A 23752-nucleotide genomic window follows, 5' to 3' on the forward strand; every position below is an offset into this window, starting at 1 on the left:
TCCGCACAAAGTCGCCCATCTTTCATTCTGTCATTAGGCTAATGGTGTGCATCTCCTCTGCCAAGATTTTACATGTGCCTACCCCCTTTTTTATGGGGCCCGCCAGTTTCTTACACACCCGGCTAGCAGATGGTTATTTGGACACGTTGCTCTGCAGTCTGCTCTTTTACTTTTCAGAAAAAGAGCTACAACAAAGCTTGATTTTATGTTATTCACATTTGCTTGACTAGTAAGGAATGCTACTAGTGGCAGCAAACAGAACTGTGAAATTAATGAAGCAATATGAGCATGAGTGCATTTGTACTGAATATCGCAGATGTTGTTTTTATACAACAACTACATGAATAAGAAGTTCAAATCAAGTAAGCCGGTTAGTTCACATTTTGTTGTTTTCAATTGACAAATGCTAGTCCACACTGGTGCTTCCTCTGTGTTTCAGAAACGATCTCCATCCACACTTCTCGACCGAAAATGCATGTGTGCTGTAGCATCATGCTACATAATATACTATGCAAAACAAAGAGAAAACTGGAGGCGGCAAATTCAAACCAGCGCAGATTCGGCTACATAAGGAGCTTAAAATATCATCTTGTTTTTATGTTGGGTGGCAGAATCAACATAGTAGAGGCTTCATTTGAAATTTTATCACATACCTGCTGCCACTGCCAGACAAAAAAAAAAAAAACATGACAGCTGTGGTTAAATGCTATAAAACGAGTGGACGGGACAGAAACGATCGCCAAAAATGCTCACGTTTGCAATGCACTCTTCTTATCAGAAAAGGTTAAATAAAGTATTGTTTTTTTGTTGTTGTTGTTGTTATGGGCGCATCTAAAGATTTCTTATGCATCTCACTACTATGTCATGTATGAATTAATGTCTGTGTGCATGCGTGTAAAATAATAAACTGACGATTTACAGTATATGCTAAATCATTTGTAATTGTATATACATTGTTGTGATTGATTGTGGCTGGAGTAATAACATTAATAATCCTAATTAGGGAGCGAATGTGGACACCCACAGCTTCGTTTTCAGAAGTCTCCATTTTAAAGGGGTCATATGATGCTTCTAAAAAGAACATTATTTTGTGTATTTGGTGTAATGCAATGTGTTTATGTGGTTTAAGGTTCAAAAAAACACGTTATTTTTCATATAATGTACATTATATTGTTTCTCCTCTAAGCCCCGCCTTTCTGAAACACGTCAATTTTTACAAAGCCCATCATTCTGAAAAAGCGAGGCGTGCTCTGATTGGCCAGCTATCCAGTGCGCTGTGATTGGCCGAATGCCTCAAGCGTGTGACGGAAATGTTATGCCGCTTAACATACTGTGATGCCATCTCCCAGGCCAGCAGCACGAGATTCAGTCCAACTGCCTATGCTCGTGCACACTCCATCATCGGTTCTCTGTTAGTAGTTCAGTAATGTACTGTTAGGAGTAACTAAATAACTCGGGATATTGGTTTATTTCGCTTCAGAGGGAGTGTAAGGCACATTTATAAACCGAATAACTTAAGTAATTTGTGGATTAGTGTGTACTGGAGACACAAACAGTTTCAAGTGATGTAGTTCGATTTGGTGAACTGGTTCGACCGGTTCACTAAGAAGATCCATTTTGGATCTCAGAAACAACAAACAAATTATTTAAATATAAAAAAACATACTTACAGACTGTGAGTCAGAAGCGCCAGACTGTCCTTACAAAGTTTGAATTGCCCAACTTTATAGAAACAGCCTTTATGTCACAGATGCATTGCAGGCTACTGGTTCAGGAAAAAGTCCTCATCCTCCATAAAATGCGCAGTACACATCTGAACATTTGGGTTGGACTGTTCTGGAACAGTGTTGAAATACAACTTAACCACTGATTTCTAGTCATGCCCAACGAAACACACAATGACTCCACAACATGGCAGCGGCAGCAACAGAGAGAATAAACGTTACAGATCTTCTTTATGCACCAAGAGCTTGTAACACTCAAAAGAGAAAGGAAAAATTGAAATCACGTCAAATGACCCCTTTAAAACGGGGTCTTCTGCATTTCCAAAAGTCTCTGTTTTCAAGGGTCGAAAACTCCAGAGTAGTGTGGATTTCAGGTGTAACCATAACAAAAGTTATGGGCTTTTAATACAAAAACATACTAGTGTAATCGTAGCCTGAAAGCTGATCTGGAACAGAGTATATGAGTGGAGTGGAGTAATGGCCATTTCCCCTCCTCACTCAAAACATTCTGCGATCGCTCAGTTCCAGCTTCACTTCAGGCCTTCCATTCCCTGGTTCAAACAATCCTGGAATGAGACAAATCTGCTTTTTGGAACCAGACAGTCTAGTTACAGTATCTAGCAGCAGGAGTGAATCTAAGCAAGCCCAGCCTTGACCAACTCAAACCCGCGGCGCTGGCAGTGCCATGCTCTGCTGGTAGCGCTACAGGAACACACATTATTTGTGGTGCAAAAGGGGTAATTTTTAAGAATGTTTGACAAACTCTTAATCTCTCATGAGTGGCAAGGTTTCTCTTGACTGTCAGTCAGCAGGACAGCACAGCTTGTACTACGATCAAACTCTCAGCTGCAAAGAGCATATGTAATGACAGGTTGAAAGATGAAAGACTTGACTTGTTCTGCCTCTTTATTCCTAACAGTCTCTCGCTTTTATTTTAACATGAAATTGTGAAGTCATGTATGACTTTCTCTCACAGATGCCCTTGACAGTCTATGGTATCTTGGCCCAGAGCTGTTCTCATTAGCCAGAGCGTTGGTCCACCGGAGGTGTTTTGTCAGGTCATTCTCCCCCTCGCAATCTGAAGCCAAAAAAAGCAACTTATGCCTGGGTCTCCAGTCAGAATCGTGGTGTCCAGCATTGCTGGAGTTGAGGGAGATCTGTCAAATGAGAGGGAGGATGTCCTCAGGGCAAGTGGACAGTTGCTGTCCCACCATGGATCAACTGTTCAGGCAGCGACTCAGAGAATGGACAGAGAATGAATACATGGCTTCACAAACATATACACATACAGTAACTGCATTCTGTTCATTGTTCATTCTGGCTTCTTCTTTAACCCTTGGATCATCTTAGAAATATATATATATATATATACATTTTCTAATAGCAAACATAAGTGTGCCTTGTTAGTGCACTCACTAGAGCATTGTGAGTGATTGTTAAGGCATTATAATGAAGTGTACAGGGTTTTCTGGATTGTTGCTAGGGTTTCTGGTATTGTTGCCTTTTTGGAAAAACAAAAAATAAAAAATGGTAATACTTTTTAATTTTAAGGACCAATTCTCTCTATTACTGGCATATTGTCTGTTTATTAGTACTTATAAAGCACATATTAATGCCTCTGCATAACCATATTCTAGATCCCTTAATCCTAACCCATACCTACACTTAACAACTACCTTACACACTATTAATAAGCAGCAAATTAGGAGTTTATTAAAGGCAAAAGCCATAGTTAATAGTGAGAGCCGGTTCTTAAAATAAAGTGTGACCAAAGCATATATTTTTGCAAAACTCCAAAAACGTACCTAAACATATAATTCACTGTGATTTCATAATGAAATTAACACTAGTGCCAGTAAACCACTAATAACTTTTATTCCTTTTCACGCAAATCATGATTACGTGGCAGATTAACAGTTAATAATGATTTATTTCCACATGGTTCCTTCACTATACTATGTTAAAACAATTTTACCATAGTGCATGATTGGTAAACAAATACATTTTTACTTTTGCATCACGTAACCAGCTTCAAATGTATTGCTTTTCTGAGCTAGCAAACCTCTACAATCTAATACAAAGACTATAGAAATACAAAGACGGTTCACTCCTATACTTATGAATCTGAGAAACTGCAAAGCACAGTATGACTGAATGGTCCTGTCTTCTAAATGAAAGACCCAATTGCTGATTGGTAAAGTCATTGCATCAATGTATCGGCGTGAGAAGCTCCTGTTCCCATAGAAATCTGAGGCTTTTTAAATACCATTTGAGCATAAGAAACAACATTCATGGGGCAGTTAATTTTAGATTTTGTTGCTGACTTGAAATATGTAATTTAATTGTGAGTTCAGTGAGAGGTTTTTGAGATGTCAGGATTCTTCCATTCATTTAGATAGGAAAACTTCTAAAAATACCATCCCAGAGGCATTGCAAATATGCAAGAATAATAAACAGACTAAACTTGAAAGTGACTTTGGCTAAAAGGTGTTTTTATCTCTCATTTGTTTTTGTTAACTCTATCAGTTGGTTTTAGTGTCAGGTTTAGTGTAGGTGGCATGTTATTCTCTAATGTAGTAGACTATAAACCTTGAGCACCACTCACCAGACATTTCATTTCCAAGCAGCAACGATATGTACAACGAGCAATATTGAAACATTGGCAGATTCCCGATCATCTGTACTAAGTATTATGTTATGTACTATATTGTATACTAAATATGAAGTATAAACATTATTGGCACGTATGCAAAACACCACTAATAACATAGATTCCACACTTTCATTTACCACACTATTGAAAAAGTATCTCCAGAGAGACCTCCATGGAGGCCTGCAAACATTGTCTATGAATTTCTAATTGACTGTTATTGGTGGCAATAAATTAACCTTTTGAGATCTACTACAAGCCAAGTAAACATAGCAAGCGAGTATACCATTCAGAGTTATTACCCGTTTAGCATTTGCCCGCTACAATCACATCACACTTGCTTACCTGTGTATGGAGGCTTCATTCAATTTTACATGTGCTGATCAAATCATGGCCATTAGGAGATGATAGGAAGGACCTTCATCTGTCCTCTTCTCCATGGATGTGCTTGAAGAGATTTGAAAGCAGGCTATGCAGACAAGTGCATTTGATATTCAGCTGAAAGAAACCAGGAAGGATCAAGGGCCCAGGACGATTGGCAATTCATTTGTATGCTTTAAGAGGAATGATATCTTCAACAGAGAACGGTCAAGGGTAAAAATAATGTGCTGAAAGATGTAAAAGAGGATATAGACAGAGAATAAAAACATTGGACATTATATACCTTGTTATATGCCTATATTATATACCTAATTGTTTATGTTTAGATGCACAGTACTTAGATTTTTAACTCAATATTTGCCTAATTGGTAACAATTTATTTTAATAGTCCACTTTAAATTATAAGTAACTTTGTAATTTACATGTCAGCTAACTCTCATTAGAATTTTGGTAGACTGTTGGGTAGCAGAATATGTTGACTTGCAAACTTACAGTCAGCAAATTGCCTGTTGATGGAGCATCAAAATAAAGTTTAAGCAGATATTAAGCAGACAGTCTACATTGACATGGAGTTGACAAGTTACTTATGGATAGTAGAATGTCTAAAGTGGATTACAGCATTACTGTATTTTTTTCTCACTGAACAGATTTTTAAAATTCTGATTTCAACTTTTTAAAATCATGTTTTACTGTTGAAAACTATGCTTGTCAATACAATAAAATAATTTTATTTACATGATTTCTGGCTAGTCTTTAGAAAGTATAAAGAAAAACGCTTTGTGTTGTGTTCCTGATCTCCATGTCGGGGTTTATTCTGAGATAACAATCGGCTGGATGTACATTATCCTGCTTATTAAACGGCTAAAAAGATTTGGTTTTACCAAACTGAAGTAGTAAGAAATTAATGCTGAAGTCTTCCATTGTAATACGCGGTGGTTAAATGGTTTCAGTCACAAGATGCCGCCAGACAGTCAACGATCGCGGAGTGACTCGTTAAGCATATAAGTAGTACCGGTCAAGATAACTCTTCAATTTGGCGGTTGTTATCTGGGAATAAAATAAACCTCGAACCCCAGATAACAACCGCCAAATCAAATAACACACAAATCAACCTCATAATTTATAATAATATCACACTACAGCTCACATGACTCAGAAAAATTACAAAAAAAAAAAACATTAACAAATATTAAGAAAATATTATTATTAATAATAATAATAAAAAAAAAAATAATAATAATAATAATAATAATAATAATAATAATAAGTAAATATCTAGTTTCATTTTTTGTCCCCCTCATGTTTAAAGAAAAGTCAGCAATAAATAAATAAATAAATAAATAGAAGCAATATGCTGGCACCATGTGGCAGGAAATATATGCAGATGTATGCAGAGCAGTATGCTGGATAGGTCCCATAGAGACGGTCATTGTTCACGGTCATCAGGGGATGTGGTCTGTCAGTGAATTTGTTGTGGGATTCCGTGGTGTTTCCATGCTATGCAGGCAGTTTAGGATTTAAGGTAGCAAAGCAGTCACATGGTTTGATTTTTGTCAGGTAAGGGCACAGTGTGGTGCCCAGCAGTCAAGCCTTCCATATCTCCATACCCTGTCCCTCCACCAATAGATTTTTGTACTATTTGTGTTGCTGCTGTCCTTGGTCCTGAACGACTGCCCTTGCCAAAGCGTCAGGATCTCACAGGCCTTGCCGTTACATGAGAACAATGACATCATCCTGTGGAGTGAGGCGGTGGTAGGCAGTGTTATGAAATCCGGTATAATTAAGGCTTTATTTCTCGAAGAGCATTACAAAACTCATCACCACTATCTGTTCCCAGAATCGAGCTCCGGAGAGATCCTAAGAGATAGCTTTGTGAAGACAGAGGGCAACAAACACTTCACTCACTTGAAGGCAAATAAAACACAATGAATTTTTAATGCCAATATCAAAGGAAACCTGAGGAGTGTAGTAGCACTGTCTTATTTATCCTGGTATTACTGGTGCTCGCAGATGTTGTTTGATATAACAGCAGCTTTCAAGTCTCTAGTTGTTTGAGCTGATGCATACTCCATCCATTCAGCCGAAGTAGCGCTTTGACCATTTTCAAAACCATGGGGACGTTTTGACAGTGTTGCAACGGTAGCGTCGGTCTGGCAGTGAGCTCTTATTAGATGGAGCGCTGCTCTTATCTACCTGTTGTTTTTGTGGGACCATGTTTCAAGAAGTTATTTTGTCTTAAATCACTTTGAGGCAGAAATCAACAGATGACAGATCTTGCCCTCCCTGTTATTGAAGATGATATCAGAATGATGATATGACAAGAATGCACAGCTGACCATAAAAATCACCAGTAAACAGAAGGGGGAAATAAGTATAAGAGTAAATATTCCCACAGCCTCATAAAATCTCATTTATGCTTTGAAAACGTTTATCTGCAGTGCAAAGCTGCAGATGGTTTATGGCGAACCTTATGACACGCTCCTGGTTTGCACAATCACACAAATGAAAATGACTTGTTATTATGGACAGTTTATCACTCATGCGTCACAGCTGTGGAAGAAAAAATGGGTTTTGTGATTGTGACAAAACAGCAGTGGGGTTAGGGAAAACAGGATGCACCATTCCTTCAGAGATTCACAGCATAGTTCAGAAAGTGTGAACAAAAAGAGAGACCGGGGAGTGTTCAACCAATCCATCAGTTTAACCATTTCAAAATGAGCTGCAGGGGCAAAATCATTATCATACATGAGCACAATGCTCCTGAGGTGACTGTACAAGTTGTAAAATCTATAAAAAATGTAATGGATTTAAAGGACAAAACCAATTTTGAGGTAGAAAATTAAAATCTGGTATGTAATTTTATTTCCAGTTACATTAATGAATATTAAATGATCAGCAGATTCTCTTTGAATTTTATATACTCACACAAGCTGCACTTTTACAGCAGTTGGATCCTTTCGCTCTCATTTCTGAGTAACCCAGCCTGGCAATTTCCATTTTATTTGCTTTTGAATCAAATGTTTATTACATGGACACCATTAAAAAAGGGGGGATGGCTGTTGGCACAACATTAAGTATTAAGTAAATTTAAAATGTCCATGTTTTGATGTTATAACACATCCTGTTGTTGTTCAGTTGTAATAAATGCACTCTTTGTACTTGCTGCTAATTTGCACAATTTAGGGATAAATTACATATTTCAAAACTGCTTTAATATTTGGGAAACGTGGTATAGATATACTTCTTCAAAACACATTTTTCTATTTTTAGTCTGCTTGAAAAACATAAAATTGATGATTTCACTTTATTTTGATGGTCCTTTTAACACATTCTGTTGACTATAAGTAATGTTGCACCTACTGTTGGGCGACCATCACAGTAAAGAGTAAGAAGACAGTTTACTAACACTCTAAAGAGAGTTAGTTCACATGTAGGTGCAACGTTACTGATTGTCAACAGAATGCTCAAAAAGGACCATCAAAATAAAGTGTTACCAAATTGACTTGAATTTTTATACCTTTTAAAATCTCAATTAGTCCTGAGATGCTTCCACGCTTCATAATATCAGTAATTATACAACTGGTGATCTCTGTACTGTAGAGCCTGTTCTTTTTCTGATTTATTCTCAGCCTGTTCTGTATTTTCCTCTCCCACCAGCATATTAGGTCTGTGTTTTAGCTCTGTTGTGCTTCTGAAGGTCAGAGTGATGTCTTCAACTACATTTAACACTCCGTGGGCTTCAGCCTTTCCCAGGGAATAATGGAAAACTGTTAACATTGTGCATATTTTTCTATAATCTACTCTGGTGCACCAGGCACCTCTATTGTTCCTCGCTCTGGCTTTGTGGATGCATTTAGGAGGCATTGGAAAAGCACAAAAGATGACAAAAGTCCCATTTGAATGGAGTGTGCACAAGCTTTTAGATGGTCCCCATCCCAAGTTTATTATGGAATATGATTTTGGCAAGCTCTCAGTATCCTCTGTTTAGAGAACACACATACGTCTCCAGACCCAGTCAAGATTAATGAAGATCCCCGGATTGAGAGCTGATCCTACCGATCCCAGGGCCACTGAGAGCTGTTAAACCATAGCCCTGCAGGAAAGATGACATCATTAGAGAGGAAGTGAACATTTGGTCTAGCTTAGCCATATAAATCTACAGTACTAACTTTCCAAGGATATAATGTGCTGAAACAGACACGATTAGCACATTTTCTGTGTCTGCACCAACACCTGCCAAGATTGTACATATATAGGCCAGAAATAGCAAAATATGTGAATATTTAATATGATGTACGTTAATTCATGACCTATGCATAGAATGTAGTCTTCCATCAGCTGGCTACAAATAGAACATTTGATGTATATTTTATAATTCCATGCTTTTGATGTACCTTCAGAGCCCTGTCAATGCTAAAATAACTCTGGCTTATGCAAAGAAATTTGCTGTAATTCAAATTTTGATGCTAAAGATACCTGACATGCTCTAAAGTCTTACTTTAAAGTGCCCCCTCTGTTCTCTGTAACAAGCAGCAAGCAGCAAACCATAAAATGTTTAATTATTTTTTAATTAAATGGTTTAAGATACCAGTAAGCACAATACCACAAGTTAATGCAGCTGGTATGAGCTTGACACAAAATAAGGCTAGACAGAGCAGTGTCATCCAAGTGTAGGGTTATCATCCTTTACCATTTGATATTTAACTGACATGTCAAAAAGACTGGTCAAATTGATCAAGATTCACGAGCTAAAGGCTGCCTTCACAAAAAAAAAAGAATGCAGAACCTCTGTGCACATCAATATCATCCAGCATTTTTGATATTCTAGCTTTTCATTGACATTTTCACAATTATAGAACCCCCAACCCAATTGTGTTGTAATTTTGATACAATTTCTATTGATTCCTCAGTGTCAGTTGATGAAATGGAGTGGAATAATACTACTTACAACTGTGTTGCATTGTAAAGAAAAACATGTAGTGTAAGTAATGTAGGTCTGTTTTTGAGAACATGTTTGATGAAATCAGGGGCATTTTGGGGGAATTTTTCTAATCATTTTTTAATCTGATTGGTGAGTTTCGGCTTTCAGTGGTCAGATATTTCCTAAAAGTCACAATCGTCAAAGCTGGCAACACTGTATATCAGATGCTCATCTACATCACTGAAACGGGTGCTACTTTACTAAGTTTAGTTTGTGATAATGTCTGGCTAACTGTACACTATCCGTTTCTTACTGCTTGTTGGAGTTTGTGGTTTACTGAAATTTTAGCATTGCATTGACCCTAACCAAATCATTGAGTTAAAGAATCATGATGATCCATGTTCTTCCCATGTTCATTTGGAAATGGTTAATTCAAGCAGTTGTTCTCGCCACTTCACACATCAGCAAGCAAAAGCTGTGGGTACATTCCGTAGGAAGACTTCTCAGCTTGCTGTTATGTGTCCGTGGCTGTTTGTGTGACAGGCAATGAAATATTAAGTCACTCTCAACTCAATCTGCAAATGCAAGGCCTGACACATGGCTCCTATTTATAGCTCTCTCCCTCTTTCCTTGTGTGGGCTCTCACTGCTTTCCCCCAAAGTTCCTCAGCTGGATTGTTTTCTTGTTAGGCTTGCATGTGGATCAGAAAGTTTACCTCAGGCGGATATGATCCCTAATCCCGTCCAGCTGCAAACTGAAAAGACAATCTGGAGCGATTCCATGCTTGAACCTCCCGCTGGTGCACTTGGCTTAGATGTCCTCTTTTTGGAAAAGCAAAAGAAAGAGGGGAAAATGTGATCTGTCAGAAGTGAAGCGCTATTTAAAGACATCTGAAAAGGGACAATGGCTCCTAAGCTTGTCATTGTGCTTTTATGCTGGCTTGGGTGACCTGGGAACTTGGTTGCGCAAAATAAGCAGCCAGTCTTTCCCTTCTGTTCAAGTCAGCAGCTCTGAAACTCTGGTTGTCTCAGCGCTCGAGTGGCTGCCACTTCCACCACCTGTGAGTTCCCTTTTATGGCCATGACCCGGGCTCTGCGTTAACCTGAGGGCCTCTTGGGTAATAGCTGGACCTCTCATAGGCAGTGTGTCTTTCTTTCCTCATCCCTCACATCTCCAATGCTGTTCACGCTGGACTGCAGCTTCTTGTGAACACACCGCCTCCTCTATCTCTATTGCTGTCTTTCGTTTGCTCTCATCCCCCCTGTGCAGCCCACTGGTATCACTGACTCTAGGATCTGCTGGATGTGTGAGCCAAATAAGGATGCTGCTAATGAAGGCCACTGTCAGTGATGAGAGGATTCTGAGCACTGCCGACTGCATTCTCACCCCACAATGACTTTGGTTGCTACCCAATTTATATGCTATCAGTGCTGTATAGCATTGAGATACTGTAGTTTTGGAGGAGGGAGAGGATTGGATAGGGGAAATGTCTTTACCACTGTCCTTGGAGTGGTTTTCAACAAGTAGGAAATCAGTGGGGGGTTGGTTTGGGGCTGGAGTTGGGTCTCTGATTTTAAGGGTAATTAGTGGGTAGAGACGTTCCCATCAACAGAAAAGAACATTGGTGTGTGTGTAATAGAGGCATACAAACTGGGAAGCAGCCCGCATCCCTTTCATGGTCTTTGGTACTTTTTTTTTTTTTTACCTCAAATCACTGAGCTACTCCTAGAAGACACATCTGCGGGCTGCCTGCAGGCAAGGCATAAGAAATGGCGAGATATATTCATACTGCCAAGCTCTGAAATAAAGGGATTTTGAGGCTCAGCCTGTAATGAAGTACTGTAGGGCCAGGAGTCCCTCTTTGCTCTAGCATTACAACCTCAGCAAGGACTCCTCAAAGCCGAGATAGGGAAGAGGACTTTTTACTCTTAAAGACTTGAGAGTGAGGTAGAGGGGAGCCGAGAGCATTTTTTACATGATAGCTTCAAGGTTAAAGAGTCCTCTCCCCTCCCATCCGTGGCCTGTTTAGTTATTCTGGACAGTAACACCAGAGCTGAAAAGAGAGCGCCTTGGGAGACTTGCTTTAAATTCAAGCCCGTAATCAAGCAAACAATGCAAATCCCTTTCTTGCCAGGATTGGGTTTTTATCAGGCACTGCTTGTCATGAATTCCTACATATCATTTGAGAACACCTCTATGGTGAAAGCTATATTACAAGCGCCGGTCAGTGGTTTGCAGGTTAGCATCGGTGATCTGGAGGAGGTGGCGATGGATAGATATGTGGGTGATATGAGTGAGTTGACTCTAAGAATTCAGAGAGGCTGAGTGAAAAGAGAAAAGCACAGAAGGAGAGAGACTGAATGGTGCATCTGAGCTGCCATTTTTTCACCCTGCTTTACAAGAAACCCAGTTGAAACACACACCACCCACAGTTCTCGTCTCTCCCCTTTGAAAATGGCCTCTCTTGGAAACTGCAGCTAAGTTACCCAGAGGAAGAGGCGATTTGCAAATGGCCTCCTTGACTACTTCCCCTGAGCTCTCTCCTCAACGAGGCTCGCTGCCCACTCCAGCTCCTGCTACGGGGGCGACTAGCATGATATGCTGAAGTTAGCTGCTAAAAACACTCAGTCCAAAGTCTCTGCTTTTTCTGTACGTGACAGAAATTGCATTAAAGTTTTCCATACAACAAACCACCCTGAAATCTTGCAAGCGTTTCATTCAGTGCTTTCAGACAGCTTTTGATCATTAAGGAAGCACTTGCTTACCGAAATGTAAATGCCACACAGCATTTAACACTTTTTTTTTTTTGTAGCCAGAAAAAAAAAAAAAAAAAAAACACACACAGCTGTTTATAACGGTTTTAGATTTTTCTCAATAAATTAGCACATTGTTTGTTATATAGCTACTTACAGTAAGCATAGCTAAACATAGCCAACCTATAGCATAACCAGCTTCTGTAACAAAAGAGTGGGTTAAATATAGTTTGATTATAAATTATTAAAAGATAAAAATGTGGAAAGCCAATGTTTACACTAAAAAGACATTACAGTGGGTTTTTGACATGTCACCCTGCTACTACCATGTTTTTAAAACTGTACAGTTATAATACCATGCTTTTTGGAGAATTAGCCTACTTTTAGTACCACCCAAGTATTCTGGATTACCATATAAATACAATTGGATGTGATAATAAGCATCCAGTATCAAGGTATTACCATCTAACACCATTGTACTACTTTTCTGGGAAAGAGTAATTGGTTTCATTGACAGTGGACTATCACTGGCTCCATTACCAGATACACTATCTAGTAGATATGAGTTAGATTATAATAGCATATTCTCCCTAGTTCTTCCTTGAGATTAACTGTGTTTATTGCATACCAAATTCTACAGTAAATCCACAGCACCCCCTCATGCCATTTGATATTACAATAGCATCACTTGGCTGCATGTTTCCGTTGCTCTCTACCCAGCTATAGGCACATGCTCAGCGCTGCACTGCTGATTGGGGATTAGGCAGTTGTGGGAGACTTTGTCAACAGCTTTCTGAAAATCCAATTACAGAATATCATAAGCTGTACATGCATCAACCCCAGTCATAAACCCCCAAGGGGGGAAAGAAGTAGAAGGAGATTGTTGCAACCATTGCCCTTGTAAAACATTTCCTCTGTGGAGAATGCATGATGTGTTATCAGGATATTCTAGCAGAAATGGGAAAATGCTACAACAGTGGATTGCAGCGAATGCTAAAGTGAATTAACAGCATGTTCACATTCTTTATTTATTGGAATTGGTGGTCATTACTTCTTCTGTGCAGAGACTGTTTTACTTTTAACAAGGGAAGATAACATTTAAAGGTTATGTGTACAGCCTTTAGAACAATTTGTCCTATTCTTGTTTAATGTGCAGAGACAACTGTAAGTATTTAACTTGTAGGTTAATTTAAGAGAGTAGAAACTATGACACTGACTCTATGCTTTCAGAACATTGTTCTGTTTGCTGGAGTGGCTGGGTTAACCAATGCAATGAGTTTTGGGTGGAATTAAACACTTCACCTTTAATCATTGGATTCAGATTTCTTACCTAGATTCATTAGCTGTCACCTTTTGAAAAACAGTTTGGTACTTTTATGACATTTTGCTTTTTTTTATGCTTGATAGCCCCACATATCCATTCACTTTCACTGAATGAAAAATAAATAACAGTGTGATTCTTTAAAATGTCTCTTTTTGTGTTTCACTGAAGGAAGAAAGTCATTTGAGTTTGGACTGGCGTAAATACATGATGACAGACATTTAGGAAGATGTTTTTTGTATACTTCATATATGCCCTGCTACTTTGTGTAATATACCGTGTAGTTGGTCACGCTGGCCTTGTAAAATTCTCCAGCACCTGCTATCCTGCTGAAATAGTGCTTGTAATGACTTCACCACAAACGGGAATAAGAAAAAATAAATAAATAAAAATAAATAAATAAACTGTTTTGCTAGTATTCTGGTAAAAATGACCTTTCTCTTTCTCTGAGGCATAAAAAGGCTGAAAATATCTAGATGTTTCTAATGATTACAAAGCCATGATTCCCAGAACATTGTGAAACAAGATACAAATCAATGGAGGCTAATGAATTAATGCAATAACCTCAAGCAAAGACTTTTTTTTCTTCAGGCAGTGATTAAGATTATATACATCCTTTTGAAAGTGAATGAAAAGACAATGTAGGTCATGAATGAGTGATTTGGAGAGATTTCTATACAGCAATACAGTGGCAACATACAGTTGAACACATATTGAATAATTTAGCTTGGGCTCTGAATTATGGATTTTGTTTTGCTAATATTGCTGAAAATTGACAAGAAATGCAAGCTGTCACAAATAATGCAGACTTTACTTGATTTTGTGTAAAATTCTGTAACTGCAAAATCTTACATACACACATATATAGGATTGTAAATATTATAATGTTCATTGCCATGCTTACATTCTAAAAAGCACATTATTTTTGGGAATGTACAACAGAGATATGATGTACATAAGAGCATCATACTCTGTTTTCTGTGCACAAACATTCCTTAGGGTTATGAAAATTTCAATATGAAACGTTTAACACTATGTTACCCATTAAAATTTTCATAGGTGCCAGTGTGAGATGCTCTACAAAGAGCAGGACACATAACCATGATATTGACTGATTAGTCATGGACTCTACCGACTGCTGATGTCACATGAGGTTGAAGGGCCTAGAGAAGACTTATGGTACATTGTGTGTGTGTGTATGGGGGTTTGGAATTGGTGCTGTGAGTCATGACCCATGACACAATGACTCTATTCTAAACCTTAGTGAGTTGTGTACCTAGACAGCGTTGTTAAGCAACTAAGCACACTCCTGACAGGATGTTGTTAACAATTTAATGTTAATTATATATTTTCCTCCCAAATTTTAAGACATGTATTCTTTATGGATACATCAAGTTCATAAAGCAGTGAGACCATTGTCTAAACACTAAATTTGGATTCAGCTGTATGCTGAAAATACTATGTAGTATCCTGTGCGTGAGTGTCCATTCAAAAAAAGTTAAGTATTGGACTCCACTTTCCTCAGGATGCTGCCTTTGTACAATATGCAGTGCAAAGATAATGCAATGCATATGCATCTGTTGTATTGTCACTTTCACCTTTACTTTCACTTTTGAGCCAGTTTGTAACCATAAACAGCAAAACTGCCAAAAGATACATTATGAAATGTGGACATTAGTTTTGTGGCCAGTGAAAAATATATGTGTGTGCATGCAAGAGGATGCAGTATCTGAATGCATTTGCCTTTCAAAGACACATCCCGACTGCACGCTTCGATATGAGAACAGGGATTCTTGTTTTCGGCTGGCATTTTGAATAAACAGTTTGAAGGACTTCACATGTCTCCTCACAAGAGCAGATACAATTACTTGCTCAAATCCCCAGAGGACTATCTTCCTGTGAGAGAGTTGTGTTTGTGGGGGGGATGGGGTGTTTGTAGGGGTGGGTGGAAAAGCAGAAGCGGTAGAACGAGAAGAGAAGAGAGAGAGGAATAAGGACAGAAGAGGACAGTGAATACCGAAAGCTGGATGATCGACTCTGACATTTGCTGCGATGTGCTTTAGGTCTCTGGGCCATGTACAATCATGGTGGTGAAAGATGGCTTCCAGTGCATGACACTGCGATTACATTATTTCAGTCCCAAACGCAGCCGTTGGGATGGAGCCTTTTCTAATGGTCCTTATCATTTCAACACCAGTGGCCTCGTGGTCATTTGGAGCAGTCAGGCATGTGTAAATGCATTGTTCCTGCTGCAGTGCAAAGAGCGTCCTGATTAGCAGAATGAAGGTGCTGCGTGTTTTGATGAGTGCATGAAAATGAGAGGGCTAGCTGCTTGGGGGCAAGAAGGTAAAGATGGAGGGGCTGAGGAAGGATCCTTCAGCCATTCGGAGATCCGTTAACATTGCTTAGCACTGTTCCCTGAGCTGCAATGAGCCCAGCTGCATGCCCCATGCCCACTGGAGTAAACACATTATCAAAATGTGACGTGACATGCTAGGACTCTCTGCGTAATGAAAAGCAATAAGGCAATGTTTGTGCTTCAAAACAGAGCTCGTAGTTATTCCAAGCACTGAGATTTGTCTCAATCTTGTGGAATTATTTTAAGGAATGAAGCAAGACCAGAGTACAAACACTGTACTTCCCACTGATAAAAAACAAAACAAAAATAATGTTCAGAAATGTTCAAGAAAGGCCTTGGGGTATTCAGTCATGCCAGGTGTCCCAAAAATGTTGCAAACCATGCTGTTTTGATCATTTTAAAGAGTTCAATTAAAAATAAAATTTCTGCAATAAAATACTCAAACCCATAAGACTTTTGTTCAATTACAAAACACAAATTGGGATTTTTAATAAAACCCAAGACATTTCTGTGCATCAATTGAAAGTTAATTCCCCCTAAAACAATGTAGTTTCAAAAAGTTCAAAAAGATATCATAAATAAAATATTGCAGGGTCTTAAGGCCTTTCCACACTGAGTGCAATGCGAAAAAGCGAGGCGAATCACTGACGAACGGTGCTTTCACACCTAACACAATTAATAGAAATGTTATTCTGTATAAAAAACATGAGAATACATCTGTTCTCATATACCAGTGATAACAAGAACTCAGCATCCACTCTCTTCTCCAGGATACCCTTCTTCAATGTATGTTTACACTGGTTTTCGAAACAGAGCCACCACTCTCACCCTTTTTTGCAACAGCAGCTCCTCCGGTCACGTGATCCTAGCTAAAATCTTTTTGGACGGCCCTTGATTTTGCTTTGCGATTCGTTGGACTGGTTCAGAAAAAAAAAAAAACATTTGTATTTTCGGTACGTGAATGTTCGTGGTCTATGTGAAAGCATCCATAGAAATCTATTGTTTTATTCCAGCACGTCATCCTGCCCGATATTAGTTTAGCTTTTTCACGCTCAGTGTGGAAAGGCCTTTATGTTTCATAGCTCTTTACCTGCCAGTGTTTTTGAAAAAAGTTGCTAGCTTCCCCCAGCATTTTTCATGATTTTCAAAAAAATTTCATGGTCCCCAGAATATTTTGTTGTATGAATATCTGAACAATATATCAAAATAAAGAAGAGAGTCTCTATGTTCAAAAAAAAATAAATAATAATAATAATAAAATAAAAATTAAAAAAAGCTGGAAAAAAAAATCGCATTTTTATCAAATACTAAATTACTCAATGAGAAATATCCAATGCCTAGTCCTGGCTGGACTAAAGGAGGAGTTGGGGATGGAGGTGGATGATTAGCTCCTGAGCAAATAACGACTGAAAGGACCATGTAAATGGAATTATTACTGGTGTCATATTCATATAGGTAGACGTGGATCAGCTGAGTGTCAGTTGATGCTAGGTTGACTAACGTGTCCTGCCAGAACTAACACTACGCTCCATCTGGATCATATTCAGTACGATGATCAAAGCAAAGATGCAGAAGATGCTTCCATCAGCACCTTCAAAGCTTCACAGTCCTTTACCACTTCCTGGATCGACATTTCACTCATTATGCAGTTTTCATTTATATGTGATTTATTGTTGATGATCACATTATTTTTCATATGTATATGCTTACATATGAGATTGCTCGATTCTGCGTCTTCCTTGCAAGTGTTTTTGATCGGGACATTCTAGAATAATTCAGGAGATGCGCAATAGCACCCCCGAATGTATAACAGTTAGAATTCTGTGTTTGGCAGGGAAAGAGTTAGATTTATAGTCATAATCAGTCATTTTTTAAGTAAATAAAGAAACGAGGCATGCATTTGAGGCAATGGGTAAATCAGTTGTGTTCGTGTTGCCCTTTTTCAAAAACATATTGTGCAATATTGTACAACTTTTTATTTTGTCCTTTTTCACAAATCAAACTGGAATAAATGGTCTTAAGAGTAGTTCAAGGCTGCCTATTTAAGTAGTGTAATTTATGTAATACTTGGATTATGATGCTTTTGGAAAAGCAACACTAATTGTGTGCACGTTGTACTTTGGAAAACCCAAACTTAGTCTGTATATCAAGTGATACTGAGAGTTATGGTTTGAGGAGAGAGTTATTCAGGAAAAGAAAGGTGCCAGGCCTGAAACAAGTAAGCTTAGGGAAACATCCAGATGATTGGGGTAGACAGGCCAACACAAACAGGCTTTAGTTGGAGTTGAGAGATGACTGCATGCAGAGGCATCTGACATAATTTATGTATTTGGTTTGAGTTTGTTCAAAGCCTGTCCTAATAAATCCAGGACAACTGATGGAAGGAAAGCAGCCAGCTCCTATCCCTCAGGAGAAATGCTGTGTCAGAACTGGACCAAATTAAGAGTAAACTGTGGGAAATGTTGAAGACCAGCAGAGCCAGTGAGGAGACGGGCAGCTTAACTAGCCCTTTCACAGTATAATTGTCACTCCACTGCAGGCCTGTTATCGCACATATGTGCCAGAGTAATGCAGCTGTATAGATGACCAGCTGTTGAGTAATAGAGAAGGCAAGGATTTTGGAATCACCACCCTGGTTATACTTTTGTCTATAGGCATAAAATCTGGTCCACTTAGTAGGTTATTCCAACAAAGAACCTTTGATGATAAGGTTATAAGATTTATAAGATTTTCCTGTTTAACATCAGCCATCTATATACATACTTTTCATGGATTTTTCATTATGTCTACTTGGCACATATACTGTAGGTCAGGGTTTTCTTAATGCTAATTAAGAAAATCGACATGAATGCAGTGTCTCTTCTAAATAAGCAGGCCATCTAAAGTAAAGCAAAAGTTGAGAGAGAGAGAGAGAGAGAGAGAGAGAGAGAGAGAGAGAGAGAGAGGGGGGGGGGGGGGGGGGGAGAGAAACATTCTGCCTCTGAATACATTTTGCACATTGTGGTTGACTGACATGTCTATGAAGGGCGGGACTTTAGAGAAAGGTTGTGGTTGAAGGGATGAGTGGTCTAATTCAGAGGTTCAGTTGGGTGGGAGTCAGCAAAAGGGCTGAAATTGTTTAAAACACCTATATTTGGAATTAGTTTAATGGGCTTTTTAGAGGTACTTTTGTAACATTACCAATCATTCTATTGTTGAAGTAAAGCAGGGCAGAGGTGTTCATGTTTTGTAGGAGTCCACTTATGTCTACATGTGGTAACTAGGATTTTTCACAGAATTTCATCAGCCAGTAGTGAATTATGAACATAGAAATGCAAAATAAATAAATAAATAAATAAATAAATAAATAAATAAATTTTAAAAATCCTGGTCAACCAGTTTGGATGCTTCTTCTCATATTCTGTTAATTAAGCCACAGACTGCATGATTTGTTTGTGAAAACCGTTGTTATAATGAACATTTTTAAATGTCTTTTAAGAGTTAGCATCTATATTAATACACAAATTCGTATTACTTTTTCTTGCATACAAAACTAACCATGTTGTTGCCCCTGGCTAAATACAGTAATAACTCAGATGAGGTTCTCTGCAAACCGTTACATTTCTGTGTCAGTAATTGGATGTTATTGGTTCATAGAGATGTGCATAATTATGCTTAATTTGCTTCAAATGTTTTGGGACAATAAGGAACAGCCAATCAGACATGAAGTTTTGTGTTTTGTTTAAGGCAAGAGTGTGTTGATGGGTTCTCACTGTCAGATGCAACACAGCACTTTCATCTGCTGGAAATAATGCAATTATTTCTCTGCTTATATTTATGCAGTCAAAACAATTTCTATGTTTGTACAGATTTCCCTATTGTTGCAATTATTCACATGCCAACATCATTGGATTCCATTTGGTAGGATTGGTTTGGAATTGTGTAGTTGATTTTTGGACACTTTTTATTGTGTCATAAACAAACTAAGCAAACTTGTCTTGCTCTGATTCCAGTTTGTTCGCAGTTCTCCAGAGGGGTGTATGCCATCTTCGGCTTCTATGACAAGAAGTCCATGAACACGCTGACCTCCTTCTGCGGGGCCCTCCACACCTCCTTCGTCACACCCAGCTATCCCATTGACTCAGACGTGCAATTTGTCATTCAGATGCGCCCTCCACTGAAGGGCGCCGTCCTGAGTCTCCTGTCTCACTATAAGTGGGACAAGTTTGTCTACCTCTATGACACAGACAGAGGTAAGTCCTCTTAGTTACCTGTGGAACACCATGCAAAATGTTCAGCCTAGATGAGTTAAAGAGTTAGTGCTGATTTGAATTATTTTTGCTGGGTTTGTAGCACATAAGGAGCAGGGTGTGATGGAGGATGGATGCCCCATTTGAGTCCTTGGGGTCTGGATAGACCGCCTGCAGTACTGGTGCAAAGGTCCAGATATCTCTGGATACATGATGAATTTAGAACTGATGTGCCCCAGTTCTGAGCGGCATAGACGAATTTGGGGCCCTAAAATACTTTACTTATTAAATAGCTCACCTTACTTTCCTAATACAGTTTATCTGCATTAGTGAACTGAACAGGGATATTGATTTCAAACAGTTCATAAAAACACATTGGGCTATTTTAAAGGAATGGCTTTCCCAAATATGAAAACTGTGTCTTCATTTACTCACCCACAAGTCAATCTTTCCTTCATGGAAGACAAAAAATTTTCTGAAGAAGGTTCATATTGCTCGTTCCCATAAAATGAAAGTATAAAACGAGATATTACATGGTGGCAATTTTGTTTGAATTAATACAATGTGAATTGTACAAAAACATATGATTTAAAAAATAAAAAAAGAAAGCATGAAGGTGCATCACTATCCCCACCCCTAAACATAACCATCACTGGTTGTAAGCAAATGAGATTTGTATGAATTGATTCAAATTGGCACCAATTCACCAAAATCTAAATTAATTACAGATTGCCATGCAATTGTGTTCAAGTTAAAAAAAAAAAAAAAAAAAAAAAAAAAAAAAAAAAAAAATTAAATAAATAAAATAAAATAATATTAATAATAAAATACAATTTAAAAATAAAATAATAAAATAAAATAACAACTCACACCCTGTATAGTCCAAGTTTTCTGAAGGCATACAATTGGTTTATGTCAGTTACAGACAAAAACAAACTGAATGTTCATCAAAAATGAATTCATGTTGCACCAGTTTGGAAATGCAACTGAGAATTGAGAGAAACAGCAAGATTATCAGTGAGTTAAATATCATTTTGCCGACATTATGTGCTAATCAGACACAATGTGATTCCAGTGAATCACAAATGACAGGCAATCATAAGAGCGTGTTGGTGGGCTTTCTCTGCAAGCACACTGCTTTCTCACATTCACAGTGAAATGGAAATTTACATAAATTAATAAAAATTAAACCATTTGAATATTTTTTCAAAATACTTATTCAGTGACTGATACAGTCTTTGTCAAAAAAAAAAAAAAAATATATATATATATATATATATATATATATATATATATATATATATATATACTTATTTGTTTGAATAAAGTTCACTGTTTGACCATTCAAAGTTGTTTTTAAGAACAAGATCAAAATTATCTATCATGAATAAAAATAAATAAATAAATGAATTTAAAAAAAAAATCATGCACAATTACATACAAACTCAAATTAAACCAATTTCCTGACCTGTCAGCCACGACATCACTGAAATAGAAACCATCTTTTGTTGCTCGTCACGTATCGCTGACATGACTGGTTAAAGCAAACACTCTGATTAACAAATCTCATGTCACAGTGCTGCATCACATTAAAGTGACTTATTAAAGTGACATGACATACAGCCAAGTATGGTGACCCATACCAGTGTTAATTTTGGCAGCCGTTTTTGATTTAGTCTTAGTCTTAGTCTTGAGACGAAAATGCTTAATAGTCTTAGTCACATTTTAGTCATTTGAGTCTTTCATAGTTTTAGTCGACGAAAACTCATTGCATTTTAGTCAACTTTTAGTCACTACTTTTAGTCAATAGTTTTAGCCAAACTGTAGTTACCAGAATTTATTTTGGTAGCGATTTTATATGTAGTTTTCAAATTAAAATAATCATTAATTCTTCTCTCTTTAGACCAAATCAATTAAGCTTATGAGAAATTTGAATCAAGGACTGAATTTGGAAAATCTTGAATAAATTATGACAATTTTCATTTTTGGGTGAACTTTTTCTTTAAGTGAAAAAGGAGCAACTTATAAAAATAGTATATATTTAAAGAAGCACAATAAGACAAATACAATAGAGATACAAATTAAACTCATTTTTCAGATACTGTAGGTTTTACTTAACATGTATACATTTATTTAACATCTTTTGTTGGTTAACATTAATGACAGATAGGTATTTAATTTGGAATGCTGTCCTTTTAAGACGGAAGGCATGCATGAAATACTGACACACGTTCAGTTTTCACCCACCTGTTCACGTTCACTTAATCCATAACCTACTGTATTTACGTGAGATACTCTACACGATAAACATTTGGACTGCTGTGTGTGTATTTGAGCGCTGAGAACTGATCGCGCGCTGTATATGAGAACTGAGGAAGTGGAGCGTGCGTGCGAGAGAGAGAGAGCACTTCTATCAGCGTGATTTCGCCTATCCCGCCTTCACTAACTTTAAGTTAATCCACAACGAATTGTGACTCCCGGGAAAAACGGGACGTCTGGTTACCTTATCCATACTCCTTCGGGTGCTGAGGCCATTGTTTCAGATCGCTAGTTCGCGTTTTTTGTAGTCTATCCATCCACTGCGGCTGCTATACTGACTAGATATTCAAACGCCCCTTAGCCGATCGCAATCCAATGACAGGGACGCACATTTTGAAAGACAAAAGCCTACAGGATGCATTTTGAATGTCTGGTAGTCCTCAAATAACATTATAGTCCAGTCTCGTCTAGTTAACGAAAACGCGGCATAAATTTTCGTCATAATTTCGTCATCAGATATTATTTTTAGCTCGTCAACGTCTCGTCTTCGTCACAGAAAAAATGTTCGTTAACGAATATTTTTCGTCGTCGTCTTCGTTAACGAAATTAACACTGACCCATACTCAGAATTCTTGCTCTGCATTTAACCCATCCAAAGTGCACACACACAGCAGTGAACACACACACAGCATGAACACACACCCGGAGCAGTGGGCAGCCATTTATGCTGTGGTGCCCGGGGAGCAGTTGGGGGTTCAGTGCCTTACTCAAGGGCACCTCAGTCATGGTATTGCCGGCCCAAGACTCAAACCCACAACCTTAGGGTTAGGAGTCAAACACTTTAACCATTAGGCCACAACTTCCCCACGTCATCTGGTTAGGACACAGTGTTAGAACATATGACAATACTATTATACTGCTTTGGTGTGATTGTATTGTCATTCTTGAGGTTTGCAGCATCTGACACCCATTCATTTTAACTGTATAAAACAAAGCAGTGTGAATATCCCAACAAACATCTCCTTTTATATTGCACTGAAGAAAGAAATCAATACGGGTTTGAAACAGCGCTGTAGTGAGTAAATAATGACATCGTTTGAATTTCATGCAAGTAAATGGACAATATAAGGAGTAGAAGTAAAACAATAGGATCCT

At 38.1% G+C, this 23752-nt stretch overlaps 1 protein-coding gene across 1 annotated transcript in view; it reads left to right on the forward strand.

The window, feature by feature from the left end:
• Nucleotides 1–23752, forward strand: part of LOC109102015 (glutamate receptor 3-like) — a 118241-nt gene that overhangs the window by 11909 nt on the left and 82580 nt on the right. Inside the window, 1 exon segment of the mRNA XM_042737827.1 lies at nt 20102–20341. Within this exon segment, the coding sequence (XP_042593761.1) occupies nt 20102–20341 (240 nt within the window).

The sequence above is a fragment of the Cyprinus carpio genome, chromosome B14 (genome assembly GCF_018340385.1).
Source record: "Cyprinus carpio isolate SPL01 chromosome B14, ASM1834038v1, whole genome shotgun sequence".
Classification (NCBI taxonomy): domain Eukaryota; kingdom Metazoa; phylum Chordata; class Actinopteri; order Cypriniformes; family Cyprinidae; genus Cyprinus; species Cyprinus carpio.